The sequence below is a fragment of the Daphnia magna genome, linkage group LG9 (genome assembly GCF_020631705.1).
Source record: "Daphnia magna isolate NIES linkage group LG9, ASM2063170v1.1, whole genome shotgun sequence".
NCBI lineage: Eukaryota > Metazoa > Arthropoda > Branchiopoda > Diplostraca > Daphniidae > Daphnia > Daphnia magna.
Genome location: NC_059190.1, coordinates 2,885,953 through 2,906,776, shown reverse-complemented (window position 1 = coordinate 2,906,776; position 20,824 = coordinate 2,885,953). Strand labels below are relative to the sequence as shown.

At 39.5% G+C, this 20,824-nt stretch overlaps 5 protein-coding genes, 1 long non-coding RNA gene and 1 other non-coding gene across 11 annotated transcripts in view; 6 read left to right on the top strand and 1 right to left on the bottom strand.

Annotated features, from left to right (window-relative positions):
* Positions 1-44: 44 nt before the first annotated feature.
* On the bottom strand, positions 45-6,291 carry LOC116931066 (DNA replication ATP-dependent helicase/nuclease DNA2). The gene is given in 12 exon segments (XM_045179170.1): positions 45-1,169; positions 1,885-2,036; positions 3,327-3,524; positions 3,591-4,102; positions 4,167-4,208; positions 4,210-4,407; positions 4,482-4,703; positions 4,768-5,148; positions 5,225-5,239; positions 5,241-5,579; positions 5,644-5,917; positions 5,981-6,291. Coding segments are annotated over 12 exon segments (3,264 nt in total). The 5' UTR covers positions 6,136-6,291; the 3' UTR covers positions 45-393.
* LOC123475953 lies at positions 2,076-3,276 on the top strand. Its single transcript, XM_045179208.1, has 6 exons — positions 2,076-2,229; positions 2,301-2,501; positions 2,560-2,708; positions 2,775-2,843; positions 2,915-2,962; positions 3,034-3,276. Exons 3-6 carry the CDS (start codon positions 2,681-2,683, stop codon positions 3,153-3,155), a joined length of 267 nt encoding a protein of 88 aa, XP_045035143.1. The 5' UTR covers positions 2,076-2,229; positions 2,301-2,501; positions 2,560-2,680; the 3' UTR covers positions 3,156-3,276.
* Positions 6,292-6,378: 87 nt separating the features above from the next.
* LOC116931075 (RING finger and transmembrane domain-containing protein 2) lies at positions 6,379-8,617 on the top strand. Of its 3 annotated transcripts, XM_045179201.1 has the most exons (8): positions 6,381-6,526; positions 6,600-6,676; positions 6,739-6,813; positions 6,870-7,255; positions 7,322-7,499; positions 7,565-7,718; positions 7,786-8,022; positions 8,090-8,617. In XM_045179201.1, the coding sequence occupies exons 3-8, from the start codon at positions 6,758-6,760 to the stop codon at positions 8,321-8,323; spliced, it is 1,245 nt and encodes a 414-aa protein (XP_045035136.1). In that variant the 5' UTR covers positions 6,381-6,526; positions 6,600-6,676; positions 6,739-6,757; the 3' UTR covers positions 8,324-8,617. The 3 variants fall into 3 exon arrangements, with proteins under 3 accessions (XP_045035137.1, XP_045035136.1, XP_032794462.2); XM_045179202.1 differs by lacking the exon at positions 6,600-6,676 and having other exon boundaries at positions 6,379-6,526; XM_032938571.2 differs by having other exon boundaries at positions 6,400-6,676.
* LOC116931076 (phosphorylase b kinase gamma catalytic chain, skeletal muscle/heart isoform) lies at positions 8,554-11,633 on the top strand. Of its 3 annotated transcripts, XM_032938573.2 has the most exons (12): positions 8,554-8,679; positions 8,750-8,861; positions 8,926-9,098; positions 9,155-9,275; positions 9,333-9,496; positions 9,558-9,648; positions 9,717-9,746; positions 9,807-9,913; positions 9,989-10,086; positions 10,573-10,632; positions 10,865-11,023; positions 11,111-11,633. In XM_032938573.2, the coding sequence occupies exons 2-12, from the start codon at positions 8,770-8,772 to the stop codon at positions 11,252-11,254; spliced, it is 1,239 nt and encodes a 412-aa protein (XP_032794464.1). In that variant the 5' UTR covers positions 8,554-8,679; positions 8,750-8,769; the 3' UTR covers positions 11,255-11,633. The 3 variants fall into 3 exon arrangements, with proteins under 3 accessions (XP_032794464.1, XP_032794463.1, XP_032794465.1); XM_032938572.2 differs by having other exon boundaries at positions 8,648-8,861; XM_032938574.2 differs by lacking the exon at positions 10,573-10,632 and having other exon boundaries at positions 8,649-8,861.
* A 142-nt stretch (positions 11,634-11,775) lies between these two features.
* Trnar-acg lies at positions 11,776-11,848 on the top strand. Its single transcript has one exon. It is a non-coding gene; the product is annotated as a tRNA-Arg (tRNA).
* Positions 11,849-12,734: 886 nt separating this feature from the next.
* On the top strand, positions 12,735-14,022 carry LOC116931065. Its single transcript, XR_004398717.2, has 3 exons — positions 12,735-12,954; positions 13,070-13,325; positions 13,401-14,022. It is a non-coding gene; the product is annotated as an uncharacterized LOC116931065 (long non-coding RNA).
* A 5,618-nt stretch (positions 14,023-19,640) lies between these two features.
* LOC116931033 overlaps positions 19,641-20,824 on the top strand; it is a 66,038-nt gene continuing 64,854 nt past the window's right edge. The window contains 1 exon segment of the mRNA XM_045179209.1: positions 19,641-20,089. Within this exon segment, the coding sequence (XP_045035144.1) occupies positions 20,080-20,089 (10 nt within the window). The 5' untranslated portion in view covers positions 19,641-20,079.

The following is a 20,824-nucleotide window of genomic DNA, read 5'->3' as shown; positions in this document are numbered from 1 at the left end:
CTCGCATCTTTTCTTTTAGTTAAAATACAATGGATGACGAATCGTGACCTTGCATGAACACAAATACAAAATCGTTTTATAAACAAACCGATTTCAATTTCGTGTGAATTTATTCCCCCCACGGAATTACTGACACGTATGGTACGTATGCAATATCCTGATTTAAAGTTTGAAAATGGCAACAAATTTGGCAACTAAAGCTAAAGAGATGAGGATTCTCTAAAAAATTCCAATTCTAAAAAATTCCAAAATGAAAACATTTGAGCACGAAAATTGGCGGCCATATGGAAGACCGTTAAAATGAAAACTGATAATTCTAAAAAGAAATGGTCAATTAGTTTCACAAGTTCGGGCAAGACAGATATAAGAATCTAAGAGATCATGCTAAGGCACTCAAATTTGATCCCTTCCGGGACACAGCTGATAGCGCTGTGACGCTTCCAGCGAGGCTAGAAGTTTTGCAAAAGGCGGAAAACTCTGAAGGGTTTGGCTGTCACCAATGACAATCAGTTTGTGCTTGGCTCGCGTAAGGGCTACTGTCAAACGTCTAATATCATGCAGAATGGTTTGAGTGCCTTCCGCGACCGTTGATTCGCCATCTCGTTCACTTTTTGTACAGCTGTAAATAATGGCTTCTTTATCACGACCTTGATACTGATCAACAGTATTGATCTCCACTTCAGGCATTTCGACGGCCGCCTGCTTCAAATGTTGCACCTGTGACTGGTAAGGTGCAATAATGCCCATTTGGTCGTAAGGTAAACCGCTGCCGCGTAACGCCTTAACAATAAGTAGAGCCAATTTGGCTTCCAAATGGTTGATTGGCGATTTGTTGCTCTCGTCACTGTCGATTTCCGAATGATTGGCTTTGATGGCACCCAACAAGCTCGTGTCAAGGAAGACAACAGCATGACGTAATCCAGGTTTGATGACCGAGAGGAGCCATGGTCGATCAGCATATTCCTGTTCGATGGAAGTAAGGGAAGGCAATTGGAGCGTCGCCTGCTCGATGACTTCACTTCCACACTCCAGCTCGCCTCCGTATGTCAATTTATTGGCTAAAGCGTTGACTGGGCCGCACATCCTGTACTGCAGCTTTAGAGTTTCAGAGGCTTTGGGCGTCACCCGACTTAGTCCGCACGAACAGCGATTCATCCATGCCCAATGACCTGTGAAAGAAATGATGGATTTAGACCAAATCGTGAACACGGAATAATTCCTTAAGGCGATTTACTACGAATATGCGGAAACATCCAAACAGCAAGAGTTTGGAAATGATTGAAATAGTAGAAAAGGGCAAGTTAAAATCAGTGGAGAGACTGTGAGAAGATCCGTGAATATTTTCGCGAGGACAAACTTTATCACGACGTTGGGCGTCTCCCATGAGATCACACGCTATTCCAAATCAAGAGTCAGGGGCCCCACTGCCAAATAGGGTCTTTCTTTTTGCTCTTTTTTTTTATTATCGCGGAGCAAGAAAAAAAGCTTTAACAGGATTAAGCTTTCGTGAAAATTATTTCAAAGAACATTTCGGATTCCCAAGGGCAGAACAATTATTTTCGTGACCCGGAAATATGGGGGAACTGACAACTGGGAAAAACCAACTGGCGATGAACCAACCGATGATTTGCACTTCAAAGGCGTGGCCGAGCATTAGCTAATAAATGTTTATTAGTTTCGTTTGTCGTGCTGACGTAAATGGACTAACCGCGCATCTGCCAGCTGCCTCAATTAATGCGTGGATAAGTGCAAGCAGCAGCCTTACAAATATAATAAAAATTAGTTTTTTGCTATTTTGTTTGAGGTGGGTATGAACGCAATGTCCTTTTAAGCATAATTCACGAACGAAAAATTGGGGTGTAAAAATTCGTTACGATACTTAACCTCCAATTCCGGAACCTGACAGTAAAGCGAAATGCCTATGAGTAAGAAGATTCAAGGTTGAAACAAGATAGGCGTGAAGAACAAACCGAAGATTCAGCCGAGCGCAAAGAACTGTAGCACAATAACTTTTGCCTTCAGTTGCGCCCAAGTATAGAGGAGGAGTTTAAAGCTTACAATTCGTTTTGTGATAATTCTTTTTTGTTTTCTTTAAAGAAAAGGGAGGATCGAGATCGAAATGTTGAACTAACGCACCGATATAAAAAAGGGCATCGGATGGTATTACATTCAGTCCCACATCAGATTCCATACGCCCAACTTCCCTCCTCTACGAAGATGAAATTCGTGGTACGTTTCTCGTTTAGCATGCGATTTTCAAAAAAGTTGCTGGTTCCAAACTAATCACATTTTCTTGACAGATCTGCGTTGTTTCTTGCGTTTGCCGCAGCGAAAGCTGCCCCCAACCCATCCTATGTACAGTATGGAACTGTTCCAGTTGGCTTTCAAAGCCAATATCACGCGCAAAATGAGCTTGGCCAATACGCGTTTGGTTATCAAGAACCTAACCAGGTACGGACCGAGACCAAGGATGCTTTTGGCATCGTCCGCGGATCCTACACGTAACAAATTCATTTGTTTTTCAAAGAAAGGAAAACATAGCTGATTGTGAAATTACAGGTACGGAAACCCAGACGGAACTGTCGTGGTAAACAACTACTACGCAGATGAGAATGGCTTCCGCTCTTCTTTAGCACCGTCCAACGGACCACTTCTACCCCTTGTGGGAAAGGCACCTAAAATGCCTATCAGCCACGTCCCCATTGCCGGTAAGTCAAATCTTGAATAGAAATTGATGTTTTATTATTCTACTAGATGATCAAATCCTTTGGTAGTTGCTGCCGCACCAGTTCCAGTAGCCACTGCACCTGAACATGTTGTAGCTCCCACGGCATCGGTGAAAGGTGAGTCATTTGATTTAGAAAAAAGCATAAATGAAGCATCGTGACTGAGCATTTCTCTTTAACGTAAACAGTTGAGCAGCCAACGGTGGTAAAGTTTGCCGGTGGCCACGTTGCTCCAGGTAAAATGCTACACATCTTCAATGTTCTTTAAACGGTTTATCTTACTTATCCTACTGTTATTGTAACGCAGTTGCAACAGCTCCACTAGGGATCAACCCATACGGATACGCCTACTCGCCTTACTCCTACCCTTCATACCACTATGCGCCTCATGTTTCGCCTTACGGAACCGTAGTAGTGCGATCTTGGTAGAGGGCATCGCAGTATGATACGAATTTGAATTTGATTAAATTCCTCCCTACGCCATCACATTCCTTTACAGTTTTGACGGAAAATCTCGAATTGAAATTAAAATACACCATCACTTTTCGAACTTTGTGTTCTTAAAAGAATTTAAAAGAAATGAGAAAAATAGATCTTTACTTGGCAGTTCTGCTTTGGACGACTGGTGGAAGTTGAAGGGGATCTCCGACAAGCACGAATTTTTTGGCAGCGGTTAGGGGTCCGAGAACAGCCAACTGTAGGGCTTGCGCTGCTTCGTCGACGATGCACAAGTCAAATTTGCGGCGAATAAGCGCCGGATGTCCGACGCTAAGGCAAGTGGCTGCTATCACAGGTACGCTATGCCAGATATGGAGTAAATTAAATAGACAACTTTAATTTAAGATATAGTAGAAGTAGGCATACCTATAAACAGTTTCTAATTCTTCGACGGTATGGCAGTTTTTGGTTTTGGTTTCTGCACTGTAGGGCAATATGGAAGAGTGGGTGCGATGCTCGCGCCCGATGCGAAGAAATTCAACGTCATTAAATTGGCAGAGTTTGAGCAGGACGTTGTCTACGGCTGAGTGGGTATAGCTGGTCAGGAGAACGGATTGGCCAAGACGGACAGCCAGTCGTATTAGCGCCACAATTAGAGACGTCTTACCAGTGCCTGGCAGACCATTTATAAGGCAATAGTCTTCGCAAGTTAGAGCTTTTAGAACAGCTCTCCTCTGAAATGCATTCAAAGGCCTTAAAACCGGCCACAACACTTCAAGCAACGATTTTGGCAATCCCGCTTTAAATACAGGAAGCTTTAAGTCAATGACCAACTCTCTGAGTTTGGCCGCATTTGCATTATTCGCCATCAACCTGCTGAGGTTAGCATATAAAAGAGTTTGCCCGCCTTGATATTCCATTTTGTCCAAATGAAGTACCTAAAAAAGAAAACAAAATTATTAGCTTGCAAGGTTTCATTACGCGAAACGTTGCCGTTCTCACCTCGAAATTACGATCCCAATTGTGTACATTCCTGTCTGTCGACAACGGTAACAGAACTAGTACTGATATCAACCAGACAGCCAGTAGCTACAGCTACCTCTTTATCTGTGCTGAGTACTACACTGTCACCTCGTTGCAAGGAGATGCGCGTAGGCAGATGAATGCGATTAGCTGGAACAAGTTTGATTGAATATTGGTTTAATTCAGACGTGGGATTTTGGGACGCTAGGCAATTTTCGACCTGTCCAATAAATATATATTTTTTTTATCAAATTGACAAACGTTATGTTGGTAAATAAAAAACAGTAGAAGTACCTGTAAAAAACTGATACAGTATCCTTGAGCTTCTCTGTCAAGCGGATCAATGCACCAAATATCGCTTATAGAGCGAGATCGAGCCTGAGATTCCTCAAATTCAAGCCGTAGCATCTTTGACCAGTGTAAAAAATAGTTTTGATGTGCAGACGTTAAATGCTCAACCGACTCTAGCGGTAAAGGCATTGACGGTGTTGTTTCGTTAGCGCTGTCTTCAGCAATCTTTTGGAAACGTTTACTGTTGAACCTCGGTCACGCATAAGATTTAATGGAATTTAAATCTAACCTGATAAATGGTGCATTCAACTCGTAACGGACAAGAGTTGCACTGGTTCACTCGATCAATGCGGGTGGGAAGTGGGCCCTCGGAGATTTCTCCTTTTTCCGAAGTTGTGGTAGGGGAGGTCAAATACTTAACCATTTCGTTCCTCAGCTGGACAAGACCTTGTTTCTCGTTGTGGCCAGCAGGTACATGCTGAATGGCGCCATCTTTGAGATAGAGTAGTAAGCCACCTGGACTACCATCGGTGACTTTTCTCTCTCCATTCTGCTGATTCATCATCATAGAATACAAAGTAACTTGTCCTTTATGCTCCGCTGAAAAAGAAGAACGTCCCGTCTTCAATTCTAAAGGCATCTTGACTTTGCCCAGCCTTTTGTCATTCACCTGTGTAATGTTTTCCGTGATATTAATATTGACTAACTTTTTAATCAAAATTCTCGGAATATAATTGATGTACAACCTTCACAGTGAAATCGAACCTTCCCTTTTATGCCGAGCCATGGTGACCACATATTTTCTTCTACATCACAGACGGTATCAATGTGGCCATCCCAGAATGTCGGAGGATTGCCATACTTTCCATTTTTGCTTGCTATCTTTTTCTTATCAGTTTCATGTGGAAGGTATGGATTTTTAGCGACAACGTATTTATCAATGAAAGTCTTGACCATTGGGATGTAACCGGAAATACTTTCTTTCAGTTCACATTTCAGTATATTAGCTCCATAGAGATCATGAATAGTTGAGGGATCACTGAGTAACGCGTCGGCGATTTTATTCAGTGACGGAGTGTCGTAGAATTTTCCTATCAAAGCCTAATAACATTGCAGATATAAATTTATATGTTTGTCGTTAGCACTCAGAATAACCAATACATACTTTTTGTAAAAGGCGGTGAACCAGAGTTCCATTCAACATAACCTGGTTGGTGGGTTCAATACCACGGAATCTCTCAGAAAGCACTGCTTTGCGCTGACAAAAGAGGGAGGAAACCACTGAGGTTCCTGATACAAGCAGATCTGGTTTAACAACAATTAGACCACTTCTACAGTCAATTATGGCTAGCTCATAGCTTTCAAAATTTTCATCAAAGGATTCATACCAATCAGCATGGATGTGAACTACATCACCCACTTTGACAAAAGTGTTTAGCCTAAATGAAAGAAAAAATTACCTCTACCATCAGTCTAAAATTATGTATCACTTTTCTTACTACCAGAAGTCTCTTAGAATGCAAATCTTCTTACATTTCTGGGTTTTGTCAATAGGGGAAACAACAAGTCTCACTTCCTGAACATTTCCAGTTTTGTCACACTCAATAACTTTGTGCCTACCAAGGCTGTAGACATCCTTTTTCAATGGTTTCTTCATGATAATTTAAACGGGAAGTGTAGTGTAGACAAGGAAAGCAAACAGTATACTGGGAAAAAACTTCAACCTCATGCAGATCTGCTCATTCTCAATGTGAATCCATTCGCGCCTAAATTTTTGACAGCGGGATTGCCACAAATATGAAATACAAAGAAACCGGAAACCGCCAAAGGTGACATCTAGGAACGCAAAGTTGCACTGTCATGTGTATTGCAGATGACAACCAGATATTTTCCTAAGCAATAACAAAATTCACCGTCACCGTCAAAGTGCTGCGAGTCTCACAAAACTTATCAATAATATTTCAGCTGATCCAACGTTTATCTAGCATCGAACGTGTATTTCGTAATACGTTTAATCTTACAAAACTTGTGACTTCGACCTATTTTCGGTATTTAAAAAATTTACCGCTTCTGTCTGTAAACCTTGTAACCAATTCACGGAAAGAACTAATCATTCGCTAGAAGATTCGCCGACTAGGAATGTTTATTTGATGAAATGAAGTGTTCTGTTGCTGAATTCAATTTTTGCAATTAATCAGGTTAAGGATGTTTCATTTTTACAAGTTGGATGGATTCCTAACGGTGACCTACAATTTTCTAGGTTATTTCTAGGAGAAGGAATGGCAAGTAGACCACCACCGCCACCAAGTTCACCATTTCAGTTTACATTTGGAAGGTACAGCATTTAGAAATCCACTTCCTTAACTGTGCATAATTTACTTTGTATTACAGTCCGTCTTGGAGATTCCAAATTCAACAAGGAAACAATCAGCAACTTGTACTGTCACAATGGCTACAAGGTCAGGGATTGCAAGGACGACAAAGAGAAAGTTTAACACAGCCCAGCGGTCAAGTACAACCAGTCACTAACATTGAGACAACTGTAAACATATCCAGTTCAGACAGTCCCATTTTGAACCAGTCACCTTCAAATGAGCACACCCTTCCCAGTTCTCCTACAACCCAACCAGCCACTAATGTATCAACTAATCCATTCTCAGCAATCAGCCAATTTCTGGAACAGAATCCAGAGATGTATGGTGTTCTGCAGAAAGTTCTGACGTACATTCCTTTCTTAATCCTCATTTTGTTTAAGGAAATCTACAAACACACTTCAGGTACACAAATCACTTATTGTTATATAGCTGATATTTTTTTATGTTCTAGATCAATCAATTTTTCAGATATACTTGTTATTCTGGCATTGGTTGTGACTTTTGTCCATGCTGATAGAACTGTACAAAGAGAAGTGTCCAAACAAGGCAAGAGAGAATTGAAACCATTAGGAATAATATCCCTAAATATTGTTGCATGCATCTTACTTGTGCACTTCCTGTGTGGTGACAATGAACTTTACCACAGGTTTGTTATGAAAGAAATCTGTTTAATTTGTGCTGTAATTCATACAAGTTGCTTGCTTCAATTAGTCTTTTGGTTTTCACACCGAATTCGGCTCCGCTGTCATTGGCCAATTTACTTTGGATCGTGACGACAACTGATCATATCCTGAAAATTATTACTGTCCTTTTAAAAGGATTGCTAGCTTCGTTTCCACTTGGATTTTTTCCTATCTCACACCGGGTAAGAAAATTAAAGTTTATTTTGTTGCTTATGGGTTTTAGAATTTCGCAATTCATATTACGTCTAGGGGAAATATTTCGCTTTCATTGAAAGATCGTCTCACCTTTACCGAGCATTAGCTGCAGTCCCACCATGGATTCACTACCTTCTAACAAGTCAATCAAGTGAAAATTCGGGCTTATATTATTACGATACCCTCATTGGAGTCTGTCTGTGTGGGATTTATTTAACATGCAAAGCCTATGGGGCTATCAGACTTGTCACAGAATGGAAGCTTTCAGTGTCAAAACTTTTTCAAAGCACAGTAAGATTATGTCTTCTAAAACTTATCCTGCTATATTTCATTACTGTAATTTTTGTCACGCATCTAGCGCTATGGAAGTCATCCTTCCAATGAACAACTACAAGATGCAGGCCCAATGTGCCCTATTTGTCATGATGGCTACCGAAAACCTACGTTCCTCTCTTGCAAACATATATTCTGCGAAGATTGCCTGGCGATGTGGCTGGATAGGGAGAGAACATGTCCGATGTGTCGTGCAACGGTCGCCGAGGATCCAAAATGGAAAGATGGTAGTACTTCATATCTTGTCCAGCTTTTCTGACTTGTTTTCAGGGCCCATACCTTAACATAGATGCCTCATTTTATATATTATATTGTATTAATCGGTTTGCAAATTTCGTGACGTTGATGTTGTTGAGATCGAATGATTGAAGGCTCATTCTGTATATCGTAAAAAAAATCAATTCAAAAATTTCGTTTTGCTGCTTTTGATTTTCCTGTTTATCTTCATCATTTTGGGGTTTTTTTATTTCCTCGGACGAAATGACGATCGCAAACGTGATAATGTCATAACTTGTGATATGTTAAGAGGAATAATACAGCTTTTCATCATAGATGTCGTGACTTTGGCTGCCTTTGTTTTGCCTAAATCACATACCAGCCAGACGACCTTAACAAGTACCTTGAAGTTCATACGATTCCTCTGATCCGAGTAAAATTCTGGTACAAATAAAACGTTTTGCTTTAGTTTCGTAATTCTAACCTCCGATGGCGAGAGACGAAACAGACGATGTGTTGCCGGACAAGGATGTAGCGAAGGAGTTCTACGCGAAGTATGAACCCAAAGAGATCCTTGGAAGGTGTGTTCATGATCACGTTTTTCACCACAATTGCGTCTCTAAACGACTAAGTTATTCTTTATAGAGGTGTTAGTTCAACAGTAAGAAGGTGTGTTGAAAAAGAAACAGGAAGAGAGTATGCATGTAAAATTATGGACATAAATGGTGATCCATCAGAAACTGAAGGACCTGCCATGAGAGAATCTACTTTACGGGAAATTGCAATTTTACGAAGGGTAGCAGGACATCCTTACATAAGTAAAGAATACAAAAATTCTAAAAGACAAAATTTTAATCATCCAAATCCTTTATAGTTGAACTCCATGATGTTTTTGAATCAGAAACCTTCATATTTCTTGTTTTTGAGTTATGTCGGAATGGAGAGCTATTTGATTACCTAACCAGTGTAGTAACCCTTTCTGAAAAAAAAACCAAGTATAACTTTCTTTTAAAATTATTTGTTAGTGGTTTAATTATAACTTTTCTGTACAGGTATATTATGAAACAGTTGTTTGAAGCTCTACAACATGTTCACAGAATGAACATTGTACATCGTGATCTTAAGCCAGAAAATATTCTTTTAGATGACAATTTGAATGTAAAATTAACAGATTTTGGCTTTGCAAGGATACTTCAGCCAGGGGAAAAGTTGTTTGGTAAATATTATCTGAAATTTGTACCCAATGCAGTTTTAATCATTAGCCAAAACATCAATAGAGTTGGTAGGTACACCAGGGTACCTTGCTCCTGAACTTCTGAAGTCAAATATGTTTGAAGGATATGATGGCTACAACAAGGAAGTTGATATGTGAGATGTTACTAAATACTGAAGTAAGGTTTTAATTTTGTATTAATGCCTACAATCTGATATCCTAGGTGGGCCTGTGGAGTCATCATGTTTACCCTGTAAGTTACATAACTTGAGTTATCCTTCTGGTTTAAAAAATTCTGATGGTATTTTTCCAGATTAATTGGTTGCCCTCCATTTTGGCATCGCAAACAAATGGTGATGCTACGCAACATTATGGAAGGCCGTTATAGCTTTACCTCGCCCGAATGGGATGACATTACTGGTTATTTTTCTTTTCTTTTATTTTATTCGCTTTGTTGTTTTGAAAATGTTAACGAATTCGAAATTTATCGGCCAGATGCTCCCAAAGATCTCATCTCTAAGCTCCTCATTCTTGATCCCAAGCGACGTCTCACAGTGGACGAAGCACTTAAACACGAATTTTTTCAAGTTCTCGTAAGTTATGTGTCTAGCTTTGCCATTTGTCCATGTTTTCTTTAGTGATACTTAGTTAAATGCCTCCTGCATTATTCGACACCTTTGTCCCGTGTTTTCGCTTTCTGGCTTAACTAGTTCTAAATAAGTAGAATGAAGCAAAGCTTTCGTTTTCCCTCCTCGTGCGCCAAGCTTTTTCCATCCATGTAGTGCAATAAAATTGCCTGTAGAAATGCGTTTTCAGCTATGCCACGTTTGATAACGGAAATTCTTGAGGGTCTAGCACGCATAGGTCCTTTTTGTTTATCTTTTTTTTTTTGGTGCACCACTACTAAACTAATTGTCAGTTAGAAAATTGTCGCCGCCGTATTACGTAACTCATTAGGATCGTGTGAAGTTCTTTCACTAATTTATTCTTGTTGCCCACCCTTGAACCAAAAAACAAACAAAAAATCGACATGTGCTGCATTTGCCGTGGTGTTCTTTGTGGGGGATTTTTGATGACAGCGGCCCGATGATTTCAGCATAATTTCTTCGTCGACTGGGTTGGGAGCACCAGGAACGACCGTGAGTTCCCTTCTTCTTCAGACTCTCCTCCCAACTGTGTTTTCAATCAAAGTAATACCCGCCATGAAACCTGGAACGTTAGCCGTGTCACTTGCCTTTCGCTAAGATCACTTAACGACCCAATGTTTTCCATCAGATTATATTTTTAATGTTATTTGTCTTTATCATATTGATTTGGTTTTTTCGCATTGTTTGTCCATTATTTTCTAATTTATCTTCATGTTATTGACAGCACTATCATGGTCGGGTATTTAACGCACGTCGGATGTTCCGCTTCGGTATTTTATGCGTTCAGTCAATGGTCCGTATCCGACGGTTGAAACTGACGCCCGAGCCTCTGTCTATCATGGTCGCTCGCCGTGATCCTTATCGCATGAAAGCAGTTCGAAAGGTAACAATCTACAACAGCGTCTTCTTAAAAGTTATCCTCAAATTCTAATGGCTTTTGTTTTGTGAACGAATATTCAATTCTTTTTAGGTGATAGATGCTTGTGCTTTTCGAGTTTATGCTCATTGGGTTAAGAAAGGCGAGGGACAAAATCGGGCTGCTCTCTTTGAACATCATCCTAAAATCGAATTGAAGCATCTTTATTTGTCGAATCTTAACCAAAATCGATCTTAGCCTGAATTTGACCGTTCTGCCGTCCTGCCAGGGACAAATTTTTTTTTAGGTTGTTTAATTTAAATGTGTGAAATAGAATTTACTTACGGAGATGTAGTATTGACAATATTGCGCACTCGGATTTTCATATTCCTAACTGTAACCAAATTATTATCTTCATTCACTATTGTTTTTCTCTCAGCCCTCAAAACGGAATTATTTAACATTTTTCTCTTCGTTTTCATGCGAGATGACTACACAAAACAAAAAAGACACAGTAAAATGTAATTTTTCCCTCTTTGTGTGTTCACTGCCTGTTGTGTTCTATCGCGTGTTGTAAGAATTACTAAAATTGATGCTCCTGTAGGTCATTAGTAATAAATTGTCAATCAAAAATTCATTTCTTTTATTATGCAAGCGTCTCTTGTTGCACTTTGTGATTTTGTGATCCAGCAATGAAACAACTAAACATTACAAATGGAAATGGTCATTCATCAAATTCCGGTTTAAATTGTCAGGTTCAGAAACATCATTATCTTCATGGCCTTGTGGCCCAATGGATAAGGCGCTTGCCTACGGAGCAAGAGATTCCAGGTTCGATCCCTGGCAAGGTCGTTTCTACGTTTTACGTGTTTTTTTCTTATTTGAGTTCAAAAGTTTTACTTATACCGTAGGATTCAATGAAATGTTGGTCACAAAAGGAATATTTTTACCGACAAGATTTTTTTAGCTACTACCGGATTCAATTAAATTCTGGAAATGTTTTTACTTTCTGCTAAGTGCTTGTACAGTGGAAAGTACTGTTTTCAACTGGTTTCTTACCTTCTATTTTTTTAAAACAAGGCCTCAAATTATCTGCAAATAAAAAATAGAAAATTTTGCATATCAATGCCAAAACGATTGGTGTCATTAGAGACTTGTACGCTCCGCTGGCCTGTGCAACGAGGCCGCAAAACTACGTGAAGCCAGAAGGATTAATGTGATAATGTGTGGCGTCAGTCACGTAAAACAGTCGTAGTACTAGTGTGAGATATCGTGAGAGCACATTAGTCACCAATCGGGTCAAGACCATGGAGTTTGATGGAAAAATTGCCCTTCCCATTCTCTGTTTTGTTTCTTTACGTGATTTCTGAGGCAATTTGGTTTTAACGAAAATTTGAAATCATCTACTTTTGGGGCGGATAGATGGCGTGAGAATTCGCATCTCTCACAATAATCCAAAACGAAACGGTAACGAAAGAGTTGGACGTGAGTCAGACAAGCAAAGCAATTGTTATCATTCTCCTTCAGGCTATCTCGAAAAATTATCTTATGCTCGTTGGAGGATTCACGACCGCCAGGCTGTCATGTTTTCCCATGGTTAACCACCAAATATTAAACGAGGCTTTCACCATTTGCCTTGGGCTGGACAACGTGAAAACAAAATTTGAAATCATCTACTTTTGTGGCGGATAGATGGCGTCAGAATTAGCATCTCTCACAATAATCCAAAACGAAACGGTAACGAAAGAGTTGGACGTGAGTCAGGCAAGCAAAGCAATTGTTATCATTCTCCTTCAGGCTATCTCGAAAAATTATCTTATGCTCGTTGGAGGATTCACGACCGCCAGGCTGTCATGTTTTCCCATAGTTAACCACCAAATATTAAACGAGGCTTTCACCATTTGCCTTGGGCTGGACAACGTGAAAACAAAAAATTCCGGGAGAGACAGTCCGTGATGGTCAGTGGCATACAACAAAAACAGCTAATTTCCTTTCGCCTAGCTACACGATGTTTTACATCTCGTGCTTGGGTTGGATAAATTCGCATTTTTGTTTTCCTCCTTTAAAAAACAGGCATCTTCCCAAATGATAGTAATCTGCAATTTTCCAGATGAGAACCACACGATGAAGTTGAAGACGACGCCCATATCCAGCAATCAAGGCTAAACTTGTTCTGGCTTCTTTTTTTTTTTTCTTTTTTCTTCTTTACTCGCTGAGTATTTTTAAAACGGCGAACTTCTTATTTCGAAATGAATTCCTTAGCCTGAGGATTTTGTTGCTGAGAAATTAGCATAGCAACATTTTTGTCGCACTTTTTCATCTTCTCATGGTACGTAATAAATTAGCGAATTAAAATTGTTTAAATTATTGCTTAAAGGATAGGATTCTTTGTGTGTTTCTTTAGCATGCCAGCAATCCCCCAAGCTCTCCTAATTCGCTGGTGAATAAAAAAAGAGGAAGAAACACGTCTCGTTTGCATAATATGCAGACAGAAAAAAAAAATGAATCGCGTCATTTTGAAACGAGAAGGAAATTCAAAGCTATGATTAAGCTTCATCATCTTCTGTTTACCCTTCAGGTCGAATTGCCACTGTTAAAGAACGTTGGAAATCAAGGAAATCCTAAGCCCTAATTTCGAAACCCGACAGCAGTAGGTTGGAAATTCTAAACAATTGTCAGCGGTTTCTCTGCATCTACTGACAACCGGAGACACACAGAACAGTCGCAATGGTTCAAATGCCAACATCTGACCTTTGCGGTCTTGACAAGGTATGAACAAAAAATTGAGAAACAACAAGTTGTTTCGAGGTTGCACATCCTACACAAGGCAGCAAGATTCTTTCTCGAAAGAAAAAAAAAACCTTTTAAAAGAAAAGGAGAAGACGCGTACGGTGGAAGGCTGAATAAGAAGTGCATTGGTACCTATAGCCCTTTCAAACGTAAAGGTCAAGGTTCCTCCGCAACCGGTTGCTGTGCTGTGCGGATGAGGATCACACGCGTTTTCCCTTTCGTTACATTACGACCAGGTATAATATGTAATGATGATAATATACGATGCCAAGAAGAACTTTGGCCCCCCTCTCTTTCTCTAAGACTATCCCGATTTATGTGTTGGCCTCTTTGGGGGTGTCTGGCGTTCATTTCCCTTTCCACTTCTTAAGGCAGCAGCTCCTCAAGTTCCATAATCATAGAGGGCTGGCGACGATAGAAGACTCTGTTCTCTTTTTTTTTGTTTTTTTTATGTTTTTTTTTAAACACCTTGAGCATCCCCCCAATGAGAAGTTGAAAAAGAGAGTGAGAGTCTTATTGCGGGAAAAAAAAAAAACGAAATAAGATTGAAATCAACTCTTTTTTTTTCCGTAAAATTGGAGGGGGAGAGAGAAATATATACATAAAACAAAACACATGCCTTACGGCGATCTTTAGATGATAACCGTGAGGTAAGTTCCATTAACCTTCAGGTTTTGCCAACGCTTCTTACCCAAGTTCAACAGGATATGTTTTGTATATTTTTTTATTGTTGGTTCCTTTTAGTATTTTCCACCAAAGAGTTTTTTTTTCCAGAAAAAAAGACGATTGCTGCGATAAACTAAAAAGAAACTTTTATTGAGTGTCCCTCGCGCAAAAAAAAAACAAAACAGCACGTCCGAATGCGCTCAGGGCCCAGCAAAAGGCAAATGTGTTGCATGTGAAGCCGAAAGCGACAAGACAAATGTATTTTCTCGCATTTTATAATTTTTTGTTTCGATGCAATCCGTCATTTTCGCGTCGTTGACGGTTCATACGATCAACACAAGCGATTTAAACAAGCGTGTTTTCCCCTTCATCGGTTGCGGGATGAACGAACTTGCGGAACGTTACATGAACTATTCTTCTTCTTTGTTGTGCAAGCAGAGGAAAAACGAATGAATTGTATATTATTGTTTTATTCTTATTTATTCTTATTTTATTATGAGTTCTATTGTCGAACAAAAGCGCATTAAATCGCAAAAGAAATTCATTCTGCCCTCAAGTTAAGCAAATATTTGACTGGAAGAATTGAACATTATTCGTTACGAAAATAGCCCCCAAAAATTCAGAAAATTTAATGAAGGGTAGCATTAAATATGCGTATATGTTACTTGTAAGTGGCTATTGTTGTCCTGTTGCATCTCACGAACTTTGTTATTCGTCGCTTCAAAACTTCTTCCGACAGGAATTTTCTTTCTTTAGTCAACGTGACGAGCCCATCATAAACCGCCCGCAATGCCACTAATTGTCTCCGGGATATTTTTCTTTGTTATAATATGATGATGATGATACCCCCCACCCCCCACCCATAGGATAAATTTCCTTTTCTCTTTTTTTGTATAGCTGTCGTATTATAAACATGAATACAAGGGTATATACATGTCTCGTCTATAATGTCCAGCTATATGATCTCTAATGTGGCGCCGGCTAGTGGGCAAATGTCACTGAACTTTTACTGTTTTTTTTTTATGTGTTTCTAACTCCGTGCATCAAACTATACCATCAATTATCTACAAAATCACCTGTGTGTCTATTCCACAATCCTCTTTTCTTTTTTTTTTTTGTCTTCACTTCTCTTCTTGTTTTGTTTTGAACCCCATGCAGACTCAGCAGAAAAACAATTGGAGGTAAATGGCCTTCGGATTGTTTGTCGGCAAATTACTGGCAAATTACACCGGCGGGCGACATATAGGCGGTACAGAAAGAATGTTTTCTTCTTTTCAAAATAATAAATCCGCATTTTCTTACATTTGATTTCTATACTCCCACGTTATTCGTCCAATTAATTTAGATGTTAACTTTCGCTTTTGTTTTGCTCAACCTAAAACAGACGTGTTTTGTGTGTGCATTTCCTCCGTGAGATCTTTCCCATCGTATGTACGAACACGGCATCATTTTGTACCTTCGGTCATACGGAAGAACGATAGAGCTAACAGACGGAATGTTGTTGTTTCATCGTCATTTTCGTTAGATTGACTGGAAACGAGGGGATCGTTAACCTCAACCTAAACGCACAAAAGACACTCACGCAAGTACGTTTCGTTGTCGTCCTTGGTGATTTAATGCAATCAGTTGCTCATGCGCAGTCCATCGCAATCTCTATTTCACGGTGGTCGACTTTCCACGACCATAACAACACATGTCGATGCGACGGCTGATGTCCCTGGAAGCTTGACGACGCAGCAACGAATTCAATCAAAAGATCTTGGACGAGCATTTTGCCTTGGCACGCAAAACAAAACAAAACAAAAAAATATGTATACTCTGATTTGTTTTTCGAGAGAGAGAGAGAGAGGGAAGAAGGGGAAACATATTTACGGATGGATTGGTCCGCCGACGAAAGTTATGCGAGTCGTGCGTGACTGATGACTAGAAAAAGGTACAGAAGGAACCGTCCGGAAACTTTGTTTTTTTTTCTTCTTCTTCTTGGTAAGGTACAATGAGTTCTCTAATTTATAGGAGAGGAACTGAAGAACAACAACAACAAAAGTGACCATCACTAATCACAGATTGTTTTGTGTTGTTATTGTCCCTCCCCTCATCCTTGTCTCTAAAGGCGGTTATCGGTTAGATTTACAATCTGATGAATTAGATTCCGCCACACCAAGAGGGAGAAATTTGCTGACGTGATTTTCTTTAAAAAGAAAGGAAATGTTACGTAACATCACGCCAAATAAAGGTCTTTACTGCTGTGCCATTTGATTGTTGAGGGAAGTACGCTTCAATTCTAGAAGCTTCTACTATATAAATGAATTGCTGAAATTCTGCGAAAATGTAAATTAGTTTTTATTTTGCAGTCAACTATAGTGAAAGTATTGAATGTTTTGCCTTTAAAAAAAAAATAATAATAATTCGTTTTCCCTTTTTTTTTTTTTTATTCCAAAAGGGTTGGGCTCTATTTGCAACCGAGGCCACTGCTGGGCCATTCCTGACGGATGACCTCACCTTCTTGCACCAGCAGAGTCATACCGTTTTCTTTTTCAACATCCACGTATGCACCAATATCAATTTCTTGTTCAATACCATAAAAGTTCCGTTGGCTTCGTTAGCGGTTAACCGTTTTTAGATTTTCTAAACGATTAAACGACACCTCGTTTTATTTTTTGACGCGCATCATATTCTTCCCGTCTTTAATCGCTCCCCTTTTTCAGGCAACGATGGACGTACCCGAATGTAAAGCCTATTGCGTCATTTTGTTGTGCACGCTGTCCCTTTCCCGTTTAATATTATTAACTTGGACTGCGCTCGATTACTCAAGTGAATCGAATTTCCCCCTCTTTTTTTTTTCTCCAAGAGTTCAGTAGCTTTTCTTTCTTCTTTGATGTACCTTGTTAAACACTAACTTTTTTTTTGTACGTAAGGCTCACAATTTCATGCACGGACATGAGGGGACAGAGGACAGCCATTTGTGATCGTTATAATAAAAATGAAACACAATTTCTTATCATATTTTTTTTTTACAGTCCTCACGTTTTCTCTTTCATTTGAAAACAAAGTTCTGTCCCGTGTCACGGCCCTTGCACGTTCACTGGTGACGCCCTTCGTGTATGCTTATCATCTCAATTGTTCACCGCGTGTTCCGAAGGCCATTTGCAAATGAACTCTTGTGCTGTGTGGGCTGTCTTCTACCATCTTCTTATTTTTTCTTTCAATATTTTTGTGTGATGAAAGATCCTGCTCTTCACGGTGAGCTCACCATTTAGATGCTGGGAAAAGAACGTCACCGGCATTGACACATCGAAACGTGGCGGAGGCGGCCAGTAAAAAGACTCGGGGCATTTACCTGTTGAGTCCAATAGGTTTTTATATTTTAGTTTTACGTGGGTAGAAATGAAAATAAAAGGATAAACGCGAAGGGGGAGGTGTTGAAAGGCGGTGGTAACTTACGTAAATGTATATTTAAAAAAAAAAAAAGCATGTAATTTATTTAAACATTTCGATTTAGTAAGTAGGGGTTGGGAATGTATGGTTTTTTACGATGATATTCTAACAATCGTTATTCGATTTTTGTGTATTAAAGATGTTGCTGTATAGAAAAGGGGAAAAGATAAGCCACCCCCTAAACGCAGCTGTGCTTCTATTTTTTTTATGTAGAAACACTAAACTTTCTTTTGATTTCCATGAAAGAAAAAGTGAATTTCCATTTTCGTGTCGTCTCCTGGGCCGAGGGGTAAAAAAACCCCCCATCACTTTCGTTTTTATAGGCATATTTCTCTGTTTCCACTTTCGTTACCAACCCCCTGACGCTGGAAGAATTTGAATGAGATTCTTCTTCTTGTGTTAGACCTTGAAAAGGAAAAACGCTTGATGTAGGTTTCGTGTGTTTATGTATAGACGCATAAGAAGAAGCCTATAGATGGTGAATTATGCTTCTCATCGCCTTAACGATTTGCCCTTGGATTTTAACACAATCAACACGAAACCCCCCCCCCCCCAAAAAAAAATCAGAGTGTCTAATAATGTGGAGAAGGTTGCATCCTATTTTGGGCTTGCACTGCAATCTTCGCCGAAAGGAAAGAAAAATGTGTGAATGTAACAAAATTGGTATAACAATAAACGTGTACAAATCGCTAAATCATGACGATTTTTGTGAAAGACAATTACCTCGACACAAATAGTAAAAGCTTTAAGATTTCTTATTTTCTTATTTTTTTTTTTTTTTTTGGCGTCTGGTATCTGTGAATCCAGGAACTGGCAAAGGTTTTGCATTTATATATAATGTGGCACACGAACTCAATATCGAACGTTCATCTCCGCCGTCTACCGGAGCACATGTAACCTACATTCTCCCGCCGTATACTTTTAAGGACATGCTATTGAGTTGGCTGCCGCTATGTTCAAATTGTATATTGAAATCTAATAAAGCCCACCACCTTTACTTGGGGGGGAGATTTGAAAGTGAGTTTTTTTTTTTCTCCCTTTCTTTTTTTCACGTTACGTATTGCTTCTGTGCTGTTTCTGGTTTTCCCGAATTGTGCACACATCAAGTGAACGCCCAAATGAAAACGAAAAAGGTCAGGGCGGGCTCCACACATGCGGTGCTATTATGAACATGGAAAGTTTTCATTTAGAAACAAAAAAATTGATAACATTTTAGTCTTTTGATTTAAAAAAAAAAAAAAAATTGAAAAAGAATTAAAAAACAACTTTTGCTTGAAAGATTTTTTCTTATGTATTTATTTGATGTTCCATTTCTTTTTTAGCTCCGGAAATAACGAGGATTGAGAAGGGGGGAGGGAGAGATTTGCATCGGAAAGTATTTTTTTTTCTTCTTTCCCTTTTTTGGTTTTAATTTAAAAGAAATAAAAGAAGAAGAAGATTAGAGTTGTTGCGTACCGACCAATGGGGACAAGCTATTGCGTCACGTGATACCAGACTCGTCGAGGAACCGAAAAGGAAGAGGGAAAAGGTGAAAAAGGGAAGAAGAAGAAAGAAAAGAATAATAATAAAAAAAAGGACGCAAGCCAAGCTTGACTCACCCACCTGTCTACCAATCTCCTCCGCGCCGTGGCGCTCGTTCGTTCTTCTTTTATTTTTTTCCTTCGTTTTCCCAACAGCCAAAAAAAAAAAAAAACGAGAAACGAAGTGAGGTAACGCCTCGAGTCTTTGCTAGCCCAAGCAGTTAGTAGCCGAAGTGAAACCGTGTCGGCAAGACGCGTATTACGCGCACTCCCATTTTTCGAATTTTCTTTTCTTCTACCGGAGAAAAAGAAAAAGAAAATATTCTTTTTTCATCGACGGACGCTACTTGATTTGTTTGGAATTTATCTTTTTTTGACAATTGTGACACACACACATCTTCAAAGTCTTTGGGAGGAAGAAGAATTTCAGAAAAAGAAAGAGCGGGTGACGCTCTCATCCGCCCAATCTCTCACTCCCCGGAGTAGCGCGGAGTGAGGAGCCTTTCATCCCGGCCCCAAATTCTCGGATTTTTTTTTTTTCTTTTTGAAATTCAATTTTCAAGCAGTCAGCAAATAAAGTGCAATTTCTACCAGTCATTTGAAAAGAAAAGAAACAAAAAAGGATTTTTTTTTTTTGAAGTCATTCGCCTATTCAAGAAAAAAAAAGAAAACATGAATCAAGGTAAGCGAACCGTTTTATTTGCACCTGTTCTTTTTCTTTTTCTTCTCTCTATTGTTTTATCGGGAACCATTCACGAAGAAAGCCCGTAGTACAAGGCACACATCGATTGTGAGAGATTCGAATTTGGGTTAAATGTGGAAGAAGAAATGCAAAATATTTGGTCATTTGATTCGTCGGAGACGGTGAAACAGACGAGCTACCGACAGACATAAATAACAGGGACGAACGCATAGTTTTGTGTGCGTCTTTCTAGTTTTTTTTCTTTTAGTCGTTTCTTTCCTGGTTTTTACATATACGGACGCAAACGTCCGACCTACTTAACGCGCACGTTTTGCCGAAGAATAAGGGCAGGCATTTCTGTCTCCTTCCCTTTCTTGTTTCATTTCGCCAACTTGTTCCAACAGTCGTCCACTCACGCGTATACATCTTCTGGCCGCAGTCAAAGTATAGCGGAGATGATTGTGTGTTGATACTAATCAACCGTTGGTCCATCCGATTAGCCCAGAAAAATAAAATAAAAACATTCGTGAAAAACCGCAAAACGTAGTGGTAGAAATGACCGCGCGTTCCATCTTTTTTTTTTTTTAAGTGCGTCCTTGATGTCGGCGAGGTTGGCCGTTCGTTACGGCGTTCATGTCACCCGCCTTTCTCTTTACGTGTTATTATTACTTAACTATGGCTAAACCATCTTTGCCGATTCATCTTCCATTAATTCATTGTTCGACATTTTTTCTT

Bases quoted from the DNA above. Each gene is read 5' to 3' on its own strand.
- LOC116931075 (XM_045179202.1), top strand. From the start codon at position 6,758: ATGGCAAGTAGACCACCACCGCCACCAAGTTCACCATTTCAGTTTACA. The intron at 6,814-6,869 runs GTACAGCATTTA...TTTGTATTACAG, and splicing joins TTTCAGTTTACATTTGGAAG to TCCGTCTTGGAGATTCCAAA. The intron at 7,500-7,564 runs GTTTGTTATGAA...TGCTTCAATTAG, and splicing joins GACAATGAACTTTACCACAG to TCTTTTGGTTTTCACACCGA.
- LOC116931076 (XM_032938573.2), top strand. From the start codon at position 8,770: ATGGCGAGAGACGAAACAGACGATGTGTTGCCGGACAAGGATGTAGCG. The intron at 9,276-9,332 runs GTATAACTTTCT...TTTTCTGTACAG, and splicing joins CTTTCTGAAAAAAAAACCAA to GTATATTATGAAACAGTTGT. The intron at 10,633-10,864 runs GTGAGTTCCCTT...TGTTATTGACAG, and splicing joins TGGGAGCACCAGGAACGACC to CACTATCATGGTCGGGTATT.
- LOC123475953 (XM_045179208.1), top strand. From the start codon at position 2,681: ATGCCTATCAGCCACGTCCCCATTGCCG. The intron at 2,844-2,914 runs GTGAGTCATTTG...TAACGTAAACAG, and splicing joins TCCCACGGCATCGGTGAAAG to TTGAGCAGCCAACGGTGGTA. The intron at 2,963-3,033 runs GTAAAATGCTAC...ATTGTAACGCAG, and splicing joins CGGTGGCCACGTTGCTCCAG to TTGCAACAGCTCCACTAGGG.